This window comes from Esox lucius, chromosome 2 (assembly GCF_011004845.1).
Source record: "Esox lucius isolate fEsoLuc1 chromosome 2, fEsoLuc1.pri, whole genome shotgun sequence".
NCBI lineage: Eukaryota > Metazoa > Chordata > Actinopteri > Esociformes > Esocidae > Esox > Esox lucius.
Window position 1 is genome coordinate 32,321,889 of NC_047570.1, and position 20,754 is coordinate 32,342,642.

The 20,754-nt window shown below is 44.8% G+C and overlaps 1 protein-coding gene across 8 annotated transcripts in view; it reads left to right on the top strand.

Annotated features, from left to right (window-relative positions):
- Window positions 1-20,754, top strand: part of csnk1g1 (casein kinase 1, gamma 1) — a 32,065-nt gene that overhangs the window by 499 nt on the left and 10,812 nt on the right. For 2 of the 8 annotated variants that reach the window (XM_010875529.5, XM_010875537.5), the window contains exons 2-12: window positions 3,109-3,505; window positions 5,462-5,502; window positions 7,440-7,509; window positions 14,894-15,045; window positions 15,279-15,513; window positions 15,942-16,027; window positions 16,127-16,211; window positions 16,388-16,536; window positions 16,630-16,737; window positions 18,738-18,845; window positions 19,711-19,817. In XM_010875529.5, coding sequence (XP_010873831.1) covers window positions 3,331-3,505; window positions 5,462-5,502; window positions 7,440-7,509; window positions 14,894-15,045; window positions 15,279-15,513; window positions 15,942-16,027; window positions 16,127-16,211; window positions 16,388-16,536; window positions 16,630-16,737; window positions 18,738-18,845; window positions 19,711-19,817 — 1,316 coding nt within the window. In that variant the 5' untranslated portion in view covers window positions 3,109-3,330. The remainder of the gene's footprint in view (window positions 1-3,108; window positions 3,506-5,461; window positions 5,503-7,439; window positions 7,510-14,893; window positions 15,046-15,278; window positions 15,514-15,941; window positions 16,028-16,126; window positions 16,212-16,387; window positions 16,537-16,629; window positions 16,738-18,737; window positions 18,846-19,710; window positions 19,818-20,754) is intronic. The other 6 variants (XM_020055324.3, XM_020055330.3, XM_010875546.5 and 3 more) reach the window with 3 other exon arrangements.

Consider the following 20,754-nt stretch of genomic DNA (forward strand, 5'->3'; position numbering starts at 1 on the left):
AAAATTACAGTAACTTTAATTTAGCTAGTTAACATTTAGTTATGATGGATTAAATGGAACAATGTTAACGTTATTGGGTGCTTTACTTTGACAAACAGAACTTAAGAATATTCCCATTCGTTGGCTCTCTGTGAAAACAAGCAAACGTCAATTAACACATTCATTTTCATGCAGTGGCTTTTGTCTACGGAAGTAACGTTACCGTAGGCTATAAGCAACGTCACTTCTGCTTGGAAGTGTTTACCTTGTTGTAGTGGATCAGCGCTGTTTGTGAACATTACTGTAATAACTAAATCAACAGATAAGCATGTCTCCCATGGGATTGTGTCGACGTCACTGGTTATAACTTATTTTCTGTTTAGTACATTACACCTTTAGTAAGGAAACCTTTAGATTCCAAATTCTGTTTATTTTATTAGGATCCCAATTCCCCAGCATTCCCGGTTTGAATCAAAATGCCTAATATCTCAGGTAGCATAACAGTACAAAACATAATAAACCCTTGTTTTGTTTACTGTTTAAACACAGTTCTGTATCTTTAGTAGATTTAGCCTAGGCTGTTCGCAACATTCAATCTCTTTGAAAGAGCTCCCCTACACTGCTGGCTCCCTTTTTAGTTTTATTTTGTGTGTTGAGGTTTAAACTGAAAATTGAATAGTTTATATCTTTTATTTAGGGCTGGAATATGAAACACATTCATTTTGTTCTGGTCTGTGCCCCACTTTTTCGGTTGGTAAAGCTGGATTAGCCCAGCCTATGTTTCTGTGTGGAGAACTTGTGAGTGGGATTGAGATTTTGCCTCAAGCTACAGTACATGGGAGCAGATAGTGGGAGAAGCAGCTGCTCGTTGACACTGCCACAGTGGGAATCCCAACATGTTGCCTGGCCCCCTCCAGGGCTGGTCTTTCCTTTAAAGGTTAATTACACTATTTAGAGCAGGGCTGTCAAACCAATTCCAAGGAGAGCTGAATGTCTGCTGATTGTTATTTCCTTTCAAGTGAAACAATGTGAGGGAAGCTCTTGACCAATCAGTGACCTTAATTGATCTGTCAGGTAGGGGAGCTCTTTCAAAGAGATTGAGTGTTGCGAACAGCCTAGGCTAAATCTACTAAAGGTACAGAACTGTGTTTCAACAGAAAATTGGCGGAATGGCACGTGAAGGGGTAGATCTACAGGAGGTGGGTGGTTGAAGGTGACATCACTTTGTCAGTGAATGATTTCAGATCCTCAACCAAAAGTGAATTAGAAGAAATATTTATTGAACAAAGGTATGCTACCGAACCTATGCCATCACAGCATCCATATTTTGTAACTCAATTGTGTCTTATGTTTGGGTGGTGTAACATGTGCATTACATATCACAGTCCGACATAGCAACTTTCTTTGCCCAACCCGTCTGAGTTGATACATATTTTCTAAGGTAAAGAACATTTTGTTGCCATGAGGCGAATGACATAGAATTACTGGCAACAGCCAATGAGCATTGAGCCGTCAACATGTGAGATAACAATGCTGGGCACGAAGGTTGTTTTACTACATCCACTGAGAAATGCTGAGCAGGAAAAACTAGGTAACAAAACCAAAACCTGGTCATGGACCTAATGACAAATTTGTCAACAAACAACAGCCTGTGTTCATATCAGGGAGGTAATTGTGTTTTAACACATTCAAATCTTCGTGGCTGCAATAATAAATACTAAGTAGATTATATAACTTCCCACCTTTATTACTGGACTTCGCACCTGCCTGCATTTTGAGAACCATTGCAAAGCAATGATGCCAAAATAATGTACATTATTGACATTGTTATAGCAAAGCTCAGTCAAGAATGTAGGGTGGGTTCTAATCCAGAGCCTGATTGATGGCCATTCTTTAACAGACTAAATTGTGTGCACTCTTAGTCTGAAAATATTACGTGTCTAGCTAGTAATAAATATTGATCCCCTTAACACATCTAAATCATAAATTGAAATTGATTATTAATATTGATTATTGGTTAAAAATCATTGCGCCCACAACTCAGGCATAGCTACTAACATGGACCCACGCAGGATCCAGTGTGACAGCTGTTTAGACAGGTGGATACCAGGGATTGTCCCGGATGGGGCCGGGGCACTTGGCAGTCACCTCTCCTCCACTGTTTGTGCAATGCTCTCCCTGTTTTGTAGTCTTGTATGGTTCGGGGGGGGGGGTTTGTGTAACAAGAACGCTGCAGAGCTGCCCCTTAAGAGCGACCGCTTGTCTTTGATGCTGAGATCTGTGCAGGCGATGGTATTTCAGTAACTGAACATGAGTCACCAGGCACATGCACGCGCACACACACTCGCACACCTTACAATTACACATTACAAGTTCATCCAACACCAAATAATTTAGCCTGTGTTTTTCAGGGTTCTTAGTGTTGATTAAAGTACATTGAGCAGCAGTGAATGTGCTAACACTTTTTTTTTTTTTTTTGCTGATGACAACTCTGCGACACCAATAATTGGTAGTGACGCGCGCGAGTGAGAGAGCATTAGGCTCGCTGAGTGGCAAGTGATATGTTTTACAATGAACCGGCCTGCTAACGGGAGCGCTGTTTTGCCGTGTCCCTGCTGAGACATCACTTTATGTAATGGTTTACATAATAATCTCCCTTCCCGCATCCTTGAGTTCAGCCCGTGGGTGTAATATTCAAAAAAAATCCCACTGTCACTTTGTCTCCAGGGTCAAATCTCCAGTACATTTTGTGTTGAGTAGGATCCCCAGCAACAAGTATTCCATGGTTGAGACACATCAATTAACTACTGGTTGCCTTATTTTTTTTTCAGTAGTAAACCTTAAGATGTTGACTGTACTTAGTGTTCTTCCGTTACTGCCGTCTTGCCTACTGATAAGCATCTAGCTCACAGTTCAGCCGGCTCTTATTTCAGCCAGGGAAATTCTCACAATCGCTAATTCTATTTTCATATGGAGCCGATGCCTCTTAGGGCAGGCGGTCAATCTAGCAGTGTGACTTGCAGGTGACACCAACGGTCGTAGGTCGCCTCTTTAAACCACTACTGTCTATATTTAGTCAGTGTCTTGCAACGCGAGAGGCTCCTTCTTAACATGTCTGTCTTCTCCTAGGTCCCCCCTCTCCGCCCGATCCCGCCCGATGCCGAGCACACCGGCCAGCCTTCACAGCGAGTGGTAGAGGGGGGGGGGTTGGTGCCAGGCCTCGGCCCATGAGTGTTGCCCTGCCCTGCCAGGCCTGAGGCGGTGCCAGTGACTCGGCTGTGCTGGGGCACGGCCCGAGGCTTTTGCCTGGATTCGTCAAAGCAGCAGCCGCCCGGCGGCGCCCGCAGTGCCATGGACCATCCGAAAGATGGCGAGCGGCCGGCGCGGAGTAGCAAGGTGGTCCAGGGGCGCAGCGGGCACCCCAGACCCTCCAGCTCCTCCGCGTCCTCCGGAGTGCTGATGGTCGGGCCCAACTTCCGCGTGGGCAAGAAGATCGGCTGTGGCAATTTTGGAGAGCTGAAGCTTGGTATGAGCGGCGCCTGTAATCTTCATATTTTCATAATTGCATATATTTGCCGGACCGCGTAAGCGGAGCTGGCCAAGAAGAGCCAATGTCTCTTACTGCGTGAGTGAGTGACCTACTACCCCTTATTAAATAGCGTAGTGGTTAGAGAAGCGGACTATCAACCAAGAGGTTCGGAGTTCGAGCCTCATCACAGTCAGAACAAATTATACCCTAGGATTGGTTCAGGATAGAAACCTCAGTAGGTAGAACCTTCAGTAGCTATGTTATGGTAAGCCTAAAATAAAACTTTTTACGGTTATATTGCGACTAGTACGCATCTATGCGTTTTTCTGGTAATATAGGCTAAATCACCCCCTTGGGCAGTAAAGGAGTAGGGGTTTCCACAATTGTCTTGTCTTCTCGCTTCAGTTATCGTCACCTACATTGATATTTATTGTATCAATGTCATTCATGAATGAAAGAAAAACAAAAGGTGTTGTGCCACAAAATGAAATAGCTTTGGCAGTGTAAAGTTAATCTTCAGTCTCACTAGGAATTGCTCAGTTCTTCTGACTATTCCAAGTAGTAAGTTAGTAGATACTAGTTAGCCGATTACTGGCTAATAAGCTGTTAAAACAGCCAGTGACAAAAGCCATACAGTTCTATTTCTAGTGGAGGTAAACTTAATAAGAAGCATTAGTCAGTTTAACACAAAGCTTAATTGTGTCTTGTGAAATATTCAAACTTGGCATAATGTTAACCGGCACTTTCACAGTTGTAACTCTGTGGCATAGTGGGTGAAGACAACCTGTCACGTGGGAGACCCGGGTTAGAATCCAGCGAGGGCAACAGCATTTATCAGGTTTAATTGCAGGCCAGCAGGCCTTTTTTTTGGTTTCATCCTTGGTAAAAACTGCGGAAGGGTAATGGGCTTATGTGGCGAACTGTGACCTAGCTAGACATTTCTGTGGGATTTTTCTTCGTGTGGCTCACACTATCTCGTTTGTCCTGCAGCTTTTTTTGGGGTTTGGGATATTTGTTGACCAGAGGCCTCGTTGGTCCAGCGTGGCTTCTGTTGTTTTTAGACTTATTTTGTGGGATAGGCCTTGATTCTGATCTATTCTTTCTCCCTGTCATCCGTAGTGCAATTGAGCCATGAATAGTGTGGGCAGACAGCAGCTCCGACTTCACATACCATTGAGTTATCAAAAATGGCAACGTTTGGAAGCCAAAGCGTAGGCCGCTTTTATGCCATGTTATGAAGGTATTTTATGTGGGGTTGTGTGTACTCCGCCAAGTCATCAGGTTTAAAAAGGCACATGATTTCAGTTGTATTGACTTGGGTTGTATGGTCATTTCCTGGTTGAAACATAAAAGGTATTTAACCAAAGGATCGTTGAGCTGTCCTTATATAAATGCATCATACGCAGAACTGCAGTCATTTTGATCAGAGTAGATTTTGTATCCACCTATAGGGCCGTGGATTGTCTGGTAATTGGATTGTCTGGTTTTAAAGCTATTGAGATGCCATTTTGCTTCACAAATCGTATTTTGTTATTTCAGTCCTTCAAACCAAGTTGTCAAGCTTAGAATGTTAATTCAACCTGTAAAAATCCTTATCCTCCTGGTAGTCATTAGATTTAATGAAAGCTGCTTCTGCAACAAATCTCTTGGAAGGAACATCCTTGAGACAGAGAGAGACACACACACACACACACACACACACACAGACAGACCTCACTGTCTAGATGGATGGGTCCACACTCCTTTCTTGAGGCTGCACTGAAGTGCCTTTGAGCAGCACAGACTTTTTCCATGGCCTTTTTTTTGTTCTGCTCTGACCAACTGCTTTTGGAGATTGTCATTTTCTGTATACTAGGCTGAACACCAAACCACTGTTTAGGGTATGTTTTCAGCAGGTAGATCATTTACCAAAGACCTCGTATCTGAATGCCACCACTCTCTTCTTTCTTTCAGGTAAAAATCTCTACACCAACGAGTATGTGGCAATTAAACTGGTAAGTACTCGCTTCTTTAAACAAAAAAAATGTATCCACACACTTTGCCACGTGCCAGTCATATAGTATAAAAAATGTACCGCTACTGCATAAACTGATTCAGTGAGCGATGAAAGCTTTTTCCCAATCACATTATATTTTCATGAGAGCTTTCATCACGGCCTTGATCCTAAACCAACAACCTTCTGTAGTTAGCATTGACTAAAAGACCTCATACTTCAATCTACATGCCTAATCTGTCTCTCATCAATAATTGAACAGAGCCTCAGTCAGGCGTGCATGTGACCCGTCTCGCTCTTCCACCACAGATAATTTAAACATCAGTCTTAAACATCAGACTCCTCGCTTCAAGTTGAAGACAGTTTATTTTTAAGATGTTGACGGCTAACATGGTCGTCCCTGATCCTAATTCCCCTGGAGTGCATGCCTTAGGAGTTAAAGAGATTCAGACTTGAATTTCAAACCAGACTCAGACTACAATCAGACAGGCTATTTTATCGTATTCAAAACAGATATTCAAAACTCGATTGACTTTAAAATGTGTAATGACACAGACAACTGAGAGAGCGGCTTCATAGTGTGCCGCTATGAATCGTTATGACTTCCCAAAACCCCCAAAATCAAGACTGATAGTTTTCTGAGACCTGAGAGCTGGTTTAAAAAGTTTGGAATGTTATGTATGGACAGTTCTTAGGTACTATTTATGGCACAATGGGTCTCGTTTGCTTTTAAAATGTATAGGCTGCACTGGGACTGGATGTGAAAAGAGCAAGTTACACTAGATGCTCAGAGCGGTTCTATTCAGAGGTTTCTCGTGTGCTCTTGGGGAGTGAGGGCATGCAAGCTCTGCTTTTCCTCCGTCCCAGATCACATTGTGGCTGCCCCGTAACTTGCCAGCCGCCAGCTATCCGATTGGCTACCTGTTGCCTGGTTAAGAAACACAAGCTACTGTGAAAAATGAAGACCAGTAGCTTTGAGTTTGATAGTAGAACGGTCTGCGACTCGTGGAAAAGTAGTATGGTTAGTGTCAGGGAGCACCTCCACTGCATCACACTGACAAGTCTGTCTCTTCCTCACTGAAAACGGCTGGACCCCATCGCTTCCCATTCAAAAGAGATTATCTTTTATGACCACTAAACGTTTTGTTCCTTTGTATTGCCCATTGGCACATTAACCATTTGTTCAGGTTGCGTCTTGTTCGTTCATGGCAAACTGGGCCTGGGGTGTGTTCATTCAGACAAATGGTTTCAGGTGCAAAATAGCTTTTGGGCAAATTCAGGTCAGTCCCCTCAGCTCTGCAACTATAACATTTTGTATTGTTTAATGCACCCCTGGTGTCTTTATCACTTCCATTAGCCTATATGTAAACATTTATTGGCAAGGAAATAAAGGGAACAGGATAGAGCGCCATTTAGTGACTGGATAAATTATTTTGGTTTAATGTGGAGACACGTGACTCCGCTTGTGGCTCAGACATGTCTCTGTCTTGGCCCATGGGGATTTGTGACTCGACTCAGACTTCAGCACAGACTTCAGACGCGAACTCAATGTTCACTCCACCATGTCACTGCTGAATGGTACCTGCTAGTAGGTCCATAGTAGTGTTAATGCATTCAGACATGGGTTGGGGGACTGAGAGGCACGGTTGTTGCTGGGCCGGACTGTTCTGGAACCCGCAGATAAATAGTAGGCTGTGGAAAGTGGCAGCTTAAGTGTGGCTCCCAACGCCGTGCCGCAGAAAATGACTCATGCTGTCGTAATATCCGTCCTGATAAGTGGTGCCCAAACATGAAGCTCCTGAAACAGTCTGTCAAGTCTAGCAATTTGAATCCAAATGCTGGGAAAAAGGTGCAAATCCACCCCTGCACACGTGTGGTTTTACTCTGTCAGTAAAAGTGATTTTTTTTTTGTGTGCTTTGTTGTTCCCTGTTGTGCAGGAACCAGTTAAGTCGAGGGCACCGCAGTTACATTTGGAGTACCGGTTTTATAAAACGTTAGGAAGCACAGGTAAGTTAATGCTCTGATATTATTCTTGTTCACTGGAATTTTGACATGGCAATGACTCCAATAATTTTTTCTTCTTTAACAAAAACATCTTTGTTTCCACAATAAGTGATTACTCCCTATGGAGGTTACGGCTTGGGGCTTTGGTGTTCAGTGTTTGGGATACTGCAGCTTAATTTCATGTCCCAGTTTGACCTCAAATTCCGTAGATTATCATATTCATGTCAACACAATGGTGCTGTAATCTTTTGTGGCGGGGGTCATCAGCCCAGACTAAGATGATGTTGGTTTGGATCGGTTCCACACAACTGCACTGGGAGTCTGGACTTGTAGGACACCTAACGACAGAGCGGGCAATACAATGATAGAATTTGAATAATGATTAAAGGTGTTTGTACATCTTTGCCTCCCGACTTGTTTTGTGTGCTTTGGACGCAAAACACAACTGTCAGTATGGATTTATCTGTTTTTCAGACCGCCCATGTCAAACGGCTCTTGCATTCACTAGACAAATGATATTCAACTTAGTAGGAAGTCAGCTGAAATCACAGCTTTGTTGGTTATGTATTGTAGGATGCATAACCCAATCTCCAACTCTCCGAAGCACGTTTCGGCGTTGCTGCGATGAGACCATTTTGAAAGTACAATTTTAGAATCTGGAGTTAGAATCATGGATTTGAGTCTGTCCCCCTATTTCTCACCCATACGATTTGTAGTTCCAAATCCCACCCCAAAGGTCTAGACCAACAGGTGCAGCTAGAAAGTTCCTTTCCTGCAGTGCTGATAAGACTCTTGACTCTTGTGTCTGAGTAGCTGTGGACTGATTGTGTTCATGTTCTCTGTTCAGAAAGATAAGCAGTTGTGAAGAGATGATGGATGGCTACGACAAGCCCTCTCCTTTGTCTCTGTATGCCGACCAGCAGCGTTTGATCTCCACATCTGCTGTGATATGCTATACAGAAAGTTCTGTGTCATTAGTCACCAACACCTAGATGCTTTGTGGCCACTTGGTTAAATGCTAACTTAACTACAGGTCATTACTTTGCATCAGCTCCACAAAAGATTGAGGGTTTTTCCAACATCATAATGTGAAGGACAGACATATTAGACCACCTGGGCACGGACCACCTGTCTAACAAAGGAGAGCTGCATACGACTGCCGATGGTAAACTTTATATTCTACACATTTTGTCAGCTCTCCATTCCAGAAGGCATACGCTTGCTGTTGCTTTCAGATGAAGCCGTTTATGTTGAACAGCCCTTGCCAGAAAGGTTATATCTTATCTCTAAAATATTCATGCAAGTTTATTCAAAAACGCCTAGTAACGCCCACATTCATGATTTCCAAAGACGACGAAAACAGGTCAGTTCCAGGATGGTAAATGTTTTCCTCAGATGGGATTCATGGCGCGACTAAAGCCGTGACTCCCTTTTCCTCAACGTTACAATAGGCACTGTCAGAGTCTCGTTAGGACATAATGACCGTAATAGAAAATGTGATTATGGGACACACTCCTTTTTTCTCTTCCATCTGAGGAAATGGGTGGAAACACATGCAGTGAAACACAATAGAAATGAAAGGATCTTTTAATAGCAGCTCTATTAAACCAGGGTGAAAAAAAACAGGGCTTTTTCAGTCTTTAAAAAAAAAAATAATGTTAAGGTTATTCTTCCAGAAATTGAGAGTTGTCCTTGTCCCTCTCAACAGCAGCCAACTATGGAATAGCCTGGCCATGAGCCCCGAAGGTTGTTGTTTGTCTCACTTTGTGGTGAGTTCTGAGATCAGACTTCAGTGATGATGCACGTCAGTTTTTGACAGTACAGAACCACTCCATAAGTGAGTGAAATGTAGATTAAGTTTGTTCTCAGTTCACACATCCTTGTTGGAATATGAGTGAACGTCTGTCCACTTCCTGATCTTTTGCATAGGTCGCAGTTCTCTGAAAGCGCTGCCTTGTGCTTCGCCTTTGCCAGACGTGTGCGTGCGTGTGTGCGTGCGTGCGTGTGTGCGTGTGTGCGTGTGTGCGTGCGCGTGCGTGCGCAGTACAGGCAAGCCAGGGTCTTCTGGCAGGCTTTCAGAGAGGTAACGGCTGGAAAATGCCAACGATGCGGAAACTCATTAATTATTTAGAGAGTGGGACTGCCTGTCTGAGCACTAACCTGCCTACGCCACTCCGAATGTGGGGAAAGGGACCCTATTCCAGGATCTAGAACAGCGACGCCATAATGAGGCCTGTGGAAGTCAACGAGCCAAGTTGAGGTTCCGACAGGATTCGGGGCTCAGCGCTGAGGTACGACTGCAGCCGTCCGGCCCATAGTCGTTGAGCCCAAGCACCGACCCGGTGATGGAGATGTGGCGCCTTTTTGGATTGTAGGCCAGCAGAGGAGCAGGGTTTCTGGTCTGATCGTCTCACCTGTGTCCTCGTCTGAAACTGCGTGGTTTCTCCTGGAATGGATGTGTCGAAAAGGCCAATGGAACTCCGGCAACATCAAAGTAAATATTAGTCCGAAAATGAAATGCCTTTTCAAAGTTCTGTCGCCACGGCATCCATTGTGTTGGGCCTGTCCCAGCGCTAGTCCTTAAGATCTCTTAACAGGAACTGAACACTGTGAAGCAGAGCAGGCTGTTCAATGAAATGTCTCCCGTTTCTTCCTACCGACTTGAATAAGTCTAGGGATTTAGGATTTCAAGGGAGCTGAACTGTATAGCTCTCCTCAGTAGTCCTAACGTGCATGCACTCGCATGGCCACTTAAATTCACCACTCCCCTCAGGATCGTCATCCAGCGCCAAGCAGGGCCAGATGTTGGCTCTTGATGTGAGGGGTAACCAGGACAGATTAGTGAAGCAACTGCAGTTAATTAAGATAAACAGAAGCATCCTGTGTCTTGCAAGGCTGCAGTTATTCTTAAGGAATGAAAGCAGCTTTAATGCATGCTGTTTCAGATTGCGCCTGTGTTTGTGTAGCCTAAATCCCCTTCCCATAACATCTTGCTGTGGGATACTTTACCTGACAAAGGTGCACCTGAAGTTTCAAAGCAGCAAAACCTACACAGAGGAGAATGAACCTCTGCAGAATTTACAAAGCAGATTTTGTATTAAAATTGTTCTAAAGTAGATGATTGCTTGGGAACATTTGTGGTGTGGGAGGGTTAGGCTACTTAGTTTACAGAAATAACCGTAATGTGTTGTTCTTATAACGGTTTTCAGCATGACTGCTACCTCTCCGTTCCAGCCTCCCACTGGCCCAGTCTTACAAGCACCGCTGCTCCCAGAGAGATGAAGAAATATGAGGAGGGGGAAGGCCTCCCCCATCCTTTCATGTGCATATTGAAAGAACTTTGGTGCAGGACTCCATTAGCTGCAACACCGTTCCCATAGACGGGTGTGACATCTCCGTGGATGTGTCTGTAGTCGGTTGATAGGCCTGCAGCCCCGTTCCCATAGACGGGTGTGACATCTCCGTGGATGTGTCTGTAGTCGGTTGATAGGGCTGTAGTCCCGTTCCCATAGACGGGTGTGACATCTCCGTGGATGTGTCTGTAGTCGGTTGATAGGGCTGTAGTCCCGTTCCCATAGACGGGTGTGACATCTCCGTGGATGTGTCTGTAGTCGGTTGATAGGCCTGCAGCCCCGTTCCCATAGACGGGTGTGACATCTCCGTGGATGTGTCTGTAGTCGGTTGATAGGCCTGCAGCCCCGTTCCCATAGACGGGTGTGACATCTCCGTGGATGTGTCTGTAGTCGGTTGATAGGGCTGTAGTCCCGTTCCCATAGACGTGTGTGACATCTCCGTGGATGTGTCTGTAGTCGGTTGATGGGGTGATCAGTCAAATGTCCGGGTGCTCTTACGTCTGCTGCTGCCTCAGGTGGCGGTCAGGCTGGTTTCGACCACTACTGTCTGGCTTGAGGTTTGGTGAGGTAAGTCTGTCTTTGAACAATACAACTTAATTATGTGTTACAGCAAACAACAACATTTATTTATTTTTTTGCTCTGGTCATGCACCAAAAACAACAACCAAAACTTTTTTTTTATACATTCCTTTAAATGCGTAATGTTTCTTATTATTTTACTTTGACCCCTGCTCTTCTATGACATAGATTCCCATAAACCACCATGTTGTGGCATACTCCGCCTTCATCTTTGTTCAGCAGGCACACCTTTATTACAGACTCCGCCTTCATCTTTGGTTAGCAGGCACACACTCCCCCTTTATTACAGACTCCGCCTTCATCTTTGTTCAGCAGGCGCACACTCCCCTTTTATAACAGACTCCCCCTCCATCTTTGTTCAGCAGGCGCACACCCCCTGGTTTCTGTGATTGACATGATGATGACCACAATGGCAAAGTTGTTTTCTACTAAATATTCACCTGCCTTAGCAATGGTGGTGCAATTTACCAGATCTTTGTAGTGCAATTTAGAAAGAAGAGTTATGTTTCAGCCCTAGTTCTTTATCTGTGGAATATTGACTGCAATTTGATATTGACAATCTCCCTTTTAAACCCCATTTCCCAAAAAAGCTGGGATGCTGTGTCAAATGGAAGTAAAAACAGAATGTAAAGATGTGCAATTCAGGTAAACCCTGTATGCAATAAAAAAATAATACAAATACAACATATCAAATGTTGAAATGGAAATGTTATTGGTCCTTGAAAGATACATGTCCATTTTGAATTTGATTCCTGCAACACGTTTCAAAAAAGCTGGGACAGGTGCAACAAAAAAAAACTGGAAAAGTTGTGTAATACAAAAAAAGAGCCTGTTGGAACATCTCACAACAAATAATGTTAATTGGCAACAGGTTGATAACATGATTGGGTATAAAAAGAGCATCCCATAGAGTCCTCTCATCCACAATATAAGAATAACGGTTCGCAATGTAAACTTGCAAAGTGTTTGGGGATCTCATAATCTGCAGGGCCTAATATCGTTAAAAGATTCAGAGCATACGGAGAATTCTCTGTATGGAAGCGACAAGGCCTAACACCAATATTGGATGGCTGTGATTTTCGGGCACTCAGACACTTTTGTGGTGGAAATCACTGCATGGACTCAGGAACACGTCTGAAAACCGTTGTCTGTGAGCACAGTAATTTGCTGCATCCACAAATGCAAGTTAAAACTAACATGCAACATAGAAATATAAACAAGGTTCAGAACCACCGTCGCCTTCTCTGGGCCCGAGCTAATTTACGATGGACTGAGTCGATGTGGAAAACTGTCCTGTGGTCTCACAAATCAAAATGTGAAATTATTTTTGGTAGTCATGGACGCTGCATCCTCCAGACAAAAGAGGAGAGGGACCATCTAGCTTATCAACGCACAGTTCAAAAGCCAGCATCCATGATGGTATGGGGGTGTATTAGTGCACATGACATGGGTGACTTGCACCTCCTTGAAGGCACCATTAATGCTTAACAATATATACAGGTTTTGGAGCAACATATGCGCATTATGAAACAAGAAATGTGACCAAGGAGACCCCAAACTGTTAAGCAGCTGAAATCCTATATCAAGCATGAATGGGAATACATTTCACTTTCAAAACTACAGCAATCGTTCTCCTCAGTTCCCAAACTCTTTGTGTTGTTAAAAGAGATGCAACACTAATGTCCCAGTCCCAACATTTTGAAACGTGTACCTGGCATCGAATAAAAAACGGGCATATATTTTTCAAAAAACAATAAGATTTCTCACTTTCAACATTTGATACATTGTCTTTGTACCATTTTCAATTCAATATAGGGATTAAAGGATTTGCACATCAGTGCGTTCTGTCTTTATTTGCATTTTACGCAGCTTCTCAACTTTTTTGGAAACCGGTTTGTAAATAGCCCACTGGCTAGACTTTCTGGAAAGCTGTCCTCCAGGTCCAGTGGGACTTTTAGATTGAACACATTTATTCGGTACACCTGCTCTTTACTGCAAATGGCGAAATGTGTGGCTACAACACAAGCAGCTGATCTGCGCGCTACCGTCTTGGAGTGAACCGAAAATGGTACCGTAAAAAAAAAAAATACATCCAGCCAGTGGCAGTGCTGTGGGTGAAAGCATCTTTTCAATGACTGAGTTCTAAGGAGGATGGCCAGTCTCATTCAAGCTGACCGGACAGGCCACACATACTCAAATAATTTACAACACTGGTGTGTAGAATGGTGTCCCTTGATGTGTTGAGCCTGTGGATGGAGGCACCATAATCCTCATGCCTCTTTTGAAATGCTGTTTATTTAGCATAGGTTTTCTGTTCATAAAGACTATTACTTGATCACATTTATTTACAGACATTCTTCCTGCGAGTCCTGCCCATTGCGTTTACTGACAACTAAAATCAATTAGACAATGTGCATTCGTCTTTCTAGTCCAGTTGTTCTCAAAGCCCTCCTAGGTGAGCCCCTGACATACAATGTCATTGTAGCCCTGAACTAGCTCACCTGAACCAAGTTGTCAAGGGCTTGATAATTAGTAGAGAAGTTGATACTGGTGTCCTAGGTTTGGAATACTGGATCTAATAGAGTGATTGCCTGGTGCTTCTCAGAAGAGGTTTGAGAACCACTGTTTAGTCAACGCTCAAGATGGGCAACATTGTGAAGATAGTGGCCTCAGTTCATTCCAGTCTATTTAAAGAAGTGGTCTTGTTTACTTAGCTCACTGACGTTCATTGAAACAGAAAGAACGGTGGTGCTGATCTGGGTTCCTCTCCTGTCTGCTCTTCACTCTCCTCTACCAACAGGAGATGCCCCTCAGATGGAACCACTTGGGTAATATGGGAAGGGGTATTCTTTATGTGACCTAGTCAGTGTGTCAACTCAAATTACCGCTGACCGATCATATTAAGATTTATCAACAAAAAAAAGACTGGCCTAAATATAAAGTTTAGTAATGTAGTTGTTTTTCAATGGAACATATCTGTGGTGCACTTGTCCCACTGCTACAGATGCTCTCAATAGGTACTCTGGAACCACGCGTGGCTTCTGGTTGGGTACTCTGGAACCACGCGTGGCTTCTGGTTGGGTACTCTGGAACCACGCGTGGCTTCTGGTTGGGTACTCTGGAACCACGCGTGGCTTCTGGTTGGGTACTCTGGAACCACGCGTGGCTTCTGGTTGGGTACTCTGGAACCACGCGTGGCTTCTGGTTGGCTACTCTGGAACCACGCGTGGCTTCTGGTTGGGTACTCTGGAACCACGCGTGGCTTCGGGTTAGGGCATGTTGTGCCCCAATATTGGTCCTCTGGCATGCCCCCCTCTCAGTTCACTAACAAAGTGACATTGTTAAAAAATAATTGGTCCTTTTTCATAGCACTTTTCAGCCGGCAACTAGGCAATAACGGAATGATACCCTTTTGTTGTTTTAACATTCCTCTTCTCCTTCATTCTGTCTTTCAGCAGAAGGGCTCCCCCAGGTGTTTTACTTTGGGCCCTGTGGGAAATACAATGCCATGGTTCTAGAGCTTCTGGGCCCCAGTTTAGAAGACCTCTTTGACCTTTGTGACAGAACCTTCTCACTAAAGACTGTTTTGATGATCGCTATTCAGCTGGTGAGTTCTAGTTTTATTAGATTAGATTTTTATTAGACTTATTAGATTTTCCAGTTTTGAATTCATCTCTGAAAAACATTGGATTATAGTTGACCTAAAAGAAAAAAAAATGTTGCTCTACATTTTTCTTTTCCAGTTCCATTATTAAACCCTTGTTGATAGGTTGTTTGTGTGTTCAGTTTGTGTACATGGGTCTGTAGGCCACTCTTACTGACTGTCGTGTCCCTACTCAGATCTCCCGGATGGAGTATGTGCACTCTAAAAACCTCATCTACAGAGACGTAAAGCCTGAAAACTTTCTCATTGGACGGCAAGGATGCAAAAAAGACCACATCATCCACATCATTGACTTTGGCCTGGCCAAAGAGTACATCGAGCCTGAAACCAAAAAACACATCCCATACAGGGAGCACAAGAGCTTGACTGGGACAGCCCGATATATGTCCATTAACACACATTTGGGGAAAGGTATGTCTGGTTTGCCAAGAATTTTGAGGGTGTGGTTTACATAAAACACATTTCTATCAAATACGGTGCTGGTTTGGGTTCTGGAGTTTTTGGGAAACTTAATTAATTATGTCTGTTTTGACTTACGTAAGAAATGTTACTTTGTCATAGCCACTATCTCCAGTACATATATACCACTGAGTTAGATTCTGTTCTATTGGTATTCAAGCACACTCGCTATTCCCCTTTCTGTCTATTAAAACGATTCAGGAAATGCCTCAGAATAGATAGATAAAAAGTGAGTTTCTTATGCTTTTTCTCCTCGTTTGAGGTCGGCATGGTTTGAAATACTAAGGGAAGATTAGGAGCCAAAGACAGTTGGAAGTTCAAACCATGGCTCACCGCATTTTCCTAATTTGAAGTAACTCCCGTTTGTTTCATCTTAACAGAGCAAAGTCGTCGAGACGATCTAGAAGCCTTGGGTCACATGTTCATGTACTTCCTCCGTGGGAGTCTGCCTTGGCAAGGGCTTAAAGTACGTGGTTCCAGAAGCTTCTCTGAGGTTTTGCTCTTGTCTTGCGTCTGTTAGCGGTGTAGTTGTGTAACCCTTTTTGTCCCGTGGTTCTTTTTACAGGCGGACACACTGAAAGAGCGCTACCAGAAGATCGGAGACACAAAAAGAAATACTCCTGTTGAGGTTCTCTGTGAGAGCTTCCCAGGTACATTTTACTGTCTAAATCTAATGTTGTTTTCGATGCAACACCTTCCACTAATGATGATGATGAAGATTAGAATACACCTTTGCTCTCAGCGTTGTAGCCAGGTGTAGGTGAGAGGGCTTTTGATTCCCCCACTGATACAGATTACTCATTCAAATCTGCTAATGCTGTTACAGAGGAAATGGCCACCTACCTGCGCTACGTGAGACGCCTGGATTTCTTTGAAAAGCCCGATTACGAATACCTGAGGACCCTGTTCACGGAGCTGTTCGAACGGAAAGGATACACCTTTGATTACACCTACGACTGGGTCGGCAGACAGATAGTACGTGGCGTCTCTCGCGCACGTTGAAATAGGTAGCCCCCTGGCTGTGCCACTGGCCTGACCGCTAACTGGTGTTGCTTGTGTGTCCCACAGCCCACACCGGTGGGGTCCGTCAATGTGGACTCTGGAGCTTCTGCCATCACAAGAGAGAGCCATCCGCACAGAGACCGGCCCGCACAGCACCAACCCATGAGGAATCAGGTAAGCCCCCGCCTTCCCAGGGGACCCCCAGGGGGTGCTGCTACCGGGGCTCCAGAACATGACCCACCCAGCCGTTTTCACTCTTATTAAATGTACTATGATGACTGGATGCCGCCGCTGCCACAAGCTGCAAAGCTCATTAAGCATGCAAGACTGCAGCGCTCGCTTGACGCGCGTAACAGCCAAGAGATGCATGTGTGTAAAATTTTCTGGCGTTCAAAAGGAGCGTTAAGGGTTTAACTGGGTTGGCATTTCCATGCTCGTGTGTGGTTGTTCCTCATAAAAGTGAGTTGATATGCTGCCCATAGGGGCCACTTTAACCTTTAGCACATGCCTTTTTTAAGTGCGCTATCTTGACAGCCTGTTGTGTGAATCGGGAACCTTGTGCACTTCATCTAGCAAGTGTTCAGGAACGCTGTGAAGAGTAGGCAGACTCGCGGGTAAATATGAGCTAGGCTTTCAGCCAACAAGTATGACAGAGACAAAATGATGCTTTGTAGATAATAGATGATCTAAATCATAGATCAATAGTCCCTCTGTCCCGAGTTCCTCTTTCCATCGAGTACCACACCCAGCCCTGCATGCATTCTATTTGGCCAAATGGAGTTGGGTTTAGTAAAGAATCCATCGTCTATAAACAACCACAGCGAGGCAGCGTGTTGTCTAGTCGACCAGGAAGGATCGAAATCCCTGAGAGAACAAGGTGAAAACTATAACTGTTGTTCAACAGTCCTCAGCATATGGATATGTATCACGTTACTACTACTACTGCTGCTACTAACAGTCCCCAGTCATCATCATAAAAAATAGCCCAACACTGGAACATTATTGGGGGAGATAATTTTTTATTTTTTCTCAGCTGCCTATTTAGCTGGATTTACAACACAGGAGAAGCGGATGGTCAATCAGGCCACAGAGGGCAGTCCTAATGGAGCAGGCAACAGGAGAGCAATAGCAATCGAGTCCAGTCACCTTGTAAACAAACTTATTGGTTGTTATTTCTCTTCTGATTACATGGTAGCTGTCTTGCCAGCGTCAGATCAAGAGAACCTAATTAAGGTAGCTAGCTGATGCCTGCGCGCTTTCTCCCCTTTCAACTCCATTTAGGTGATTCACTAAATAGCAATCTGTTTGGTGCTGTAGGCTAACTTCATCATTTTATCATTGTGATTTGTCATTCTATCTCCTTTTGATTAGGCAGATGGCTCCTAATAACTTAAAACATTTGAATAAGGCTCTGGTGTAGATTCTGTCAAGTGGTGTTTTGATGATTGGATGAAGACCAAAACCAAAAATAATATATATATATATATCTATATCAGTTCAAACATTAAACTATTGAAGGTATTTTGGCAGTACGATGGGGCTTTGACATTCCAAGCATCACCCATCCCTAAGGCTAAACCGAGTGAACAAATGTGCTTTGGGAAGCAAACAATTAGCTCAGTCACATCACAAATGGGAATGTCAGTCAGGACCAAGCTCGCATACAGGACATGGCTGGCTAATATGGAGACATTGTCATTCTTCTAACTACGTAAATACGCCAACCAATGCAACATTTAGCTATCGCAGTCCTTGATTGAGTTGTTTTGGTAGTCAACTGCTTCTTTTTTTTTTGTGTGTGTGACACAACTGGGTCACTTTTCAGGCCAGATCCCAACCTGTGAGGTGTACACCTAACTCAAACTTGGGTTTGTGTAAACCCCCCGTTGACAAGGACCGTTTGAGTAAGATGCCCCCCAGGCCAGGTTTAGTATCGGCCCCCAGTCAGTAATGCGGTTTGCACGCTTTGCCTCACCTTTTTTCACATTATTCATCTCTGCTTTTGTTTTTCTTTTTTTCCCCTGTTCTTTCACGTGCCGCTTTGCATGACACCTCGCCCGGCACCCCCCGCACACATTCTCTAACCCCTCCCACATTCCACCCCAACTCGCAACCGCCCACTCTCCCTCCCTCACCCCCCCACCCCCCACACAATGCCGCAATCACCTGAGCAGACTGCAGCGTCCGACCGGCGGGGAGCGTGGGAGGTTCAGCCCAGTCGGACAAACTCCTCCTACATGGCCTCCCACCTGGCATCGGACAGGCACGGGGGCTCTGTGCAGGTACACCGCTTCAACTCAACATTCAGCCCCCCGAACCCCGCCCCCTCCCGCGTTGCATCACATAGCGTTCCAGGGCCTGCCGCGTGCATGTCGAGGGCACACCTTACTGTGCGTGCGTGCGTGTGCGCGTGCGTGGTTGCTTGTGTGTGTAAGACCACTAGAGACTGTGTGTGTCTGCGTGTACACGTGTCCTCCAGCCCAAAGCTGTTGGCCTGTCGTCCTTCTCTCCCCGGTGAAGACAAGTTTTACCTTACCAGTTGAGCCAGGTCTCCACTGAGCCGGTCCCCTAGCCAGGCCTCACCCGAGCCCGTCCCCTAGCCAGGCCTCACCCGAGCCGGTCCCCTAGCCAGGCCTCACCCGAGCCCGTCCCCTAGCCAGGCCTCACCCGAGCCCGTCCCCTAGCCAGGCCTCACCCGAGCCCGTCCCCTAGCCAGGCCTCACCCGAGCCCGTCTCACGGCACGGTGATAAGAATGCAGTCAGAATGGCAGGTTGACTAGGTTCAGCAGGGGAGGCTTTTGATTAAGGACTGTCATCACAAGTAAAGACTGTCATGCAGTATGCCCTTTCCTTGACACATTTTAGGGATTCAGTATAGAATACTTGAGTGGTGTAATGTTTTTATTCAGCGCATTTTACCCAAACCTGCTGATGATTACACAGAGGATGGTTTCCATTGTAAATTTAGACATACAAGGCCTTGACAAAACTTAAGAAGATGAATAAAACGTTGTTAAACTTGGCATTAACACTAATTTGTTATTACATAAAGGTGTTACTTGGAGGTATTCAACACAGGCGAACGTCCCTGCATGTGGAAACTGTCGATTACTCCACCTGAAAGTATTCTCTCTCTGTGTGCCACAGGTGGTCAGCTCGACCAATGGGGAGCTTAATGTGGATGACCCTCTTGCAGCCCACTCCAACGCACCAATCACAGCCCAGGCCGAGGTGGAGGTAGTGGATGAGGCCAAGTATGTATGAACTCGTACTCTCAGCTGTCTTTTAACCCCAGTTTATTTTTTCTGTCCAACATTACTCCCTCTGCTTTGTCTCCTCCCCCCTTCCCCGTCTCTTACTGGCTCCCAGGGAGTCAACTGGCCTGCCCCGCCTTTCTGCGGTTACGGCTCTAGGAAGTGACATGCCAGTAATTTTATTTGCATAGATATTTCAACAATAAACTTGTTATTGTTGTTACTAGCTTCCTTATCTCATTTGATTTTCAAGTTTAGCGTTTAACAATGTTGGCAACATTTGCTTTACCATATTCATCTCATGCCCACACAGTTCTAAATCTGAAAGGTGAAGGCCTACCTGCGGAGAGGGTCACTAGTAGGAGGCCTTGTAGCTTTCTAACAGCATTATGTGAAACAAAATAACATTATATTGGAGGTAATCGAACTGAATGCAGTTTGACTGCAGGGTATCAGCAATTTCTTGGTGGCTACTCTGAAATGATCAAATCCGGCTCTGGAGGATGTTCACAAACTGCGAACCGTTCTTTAAATCCATGATGCCAATCCATGGTCCTGTTGGGTTACGGCTGCATCACAGATGACCATTCGGGACAGTCTTGAATCCCATAAGAACTGGTTGTGTTGTTGGTCTCAGGTCTTGACATTGAAATTCGTTAGACTGCCACCATTCTGAGAAGTGAAGGCGTTGCTCCTGTGTGCACCACGCTAAGACACGGCCTGGACCCGGTGGCCATTGTCATTATGTGGTGGCCCTGTTTTTCCTTCATTTTCTCAGCTGCCTGCCATGCTTTTGCGCTCTCCTCCCCACCCGCTCTGGCTCTTCCCCACCCGCCCTGGCTCCTCCCCAAACCTCCTCACCACTAGTAGGCTACACCTAAACATTATCACTTATCTGGCATTACCATTTTATCTAAACTGTAGACTTCAAACAGTA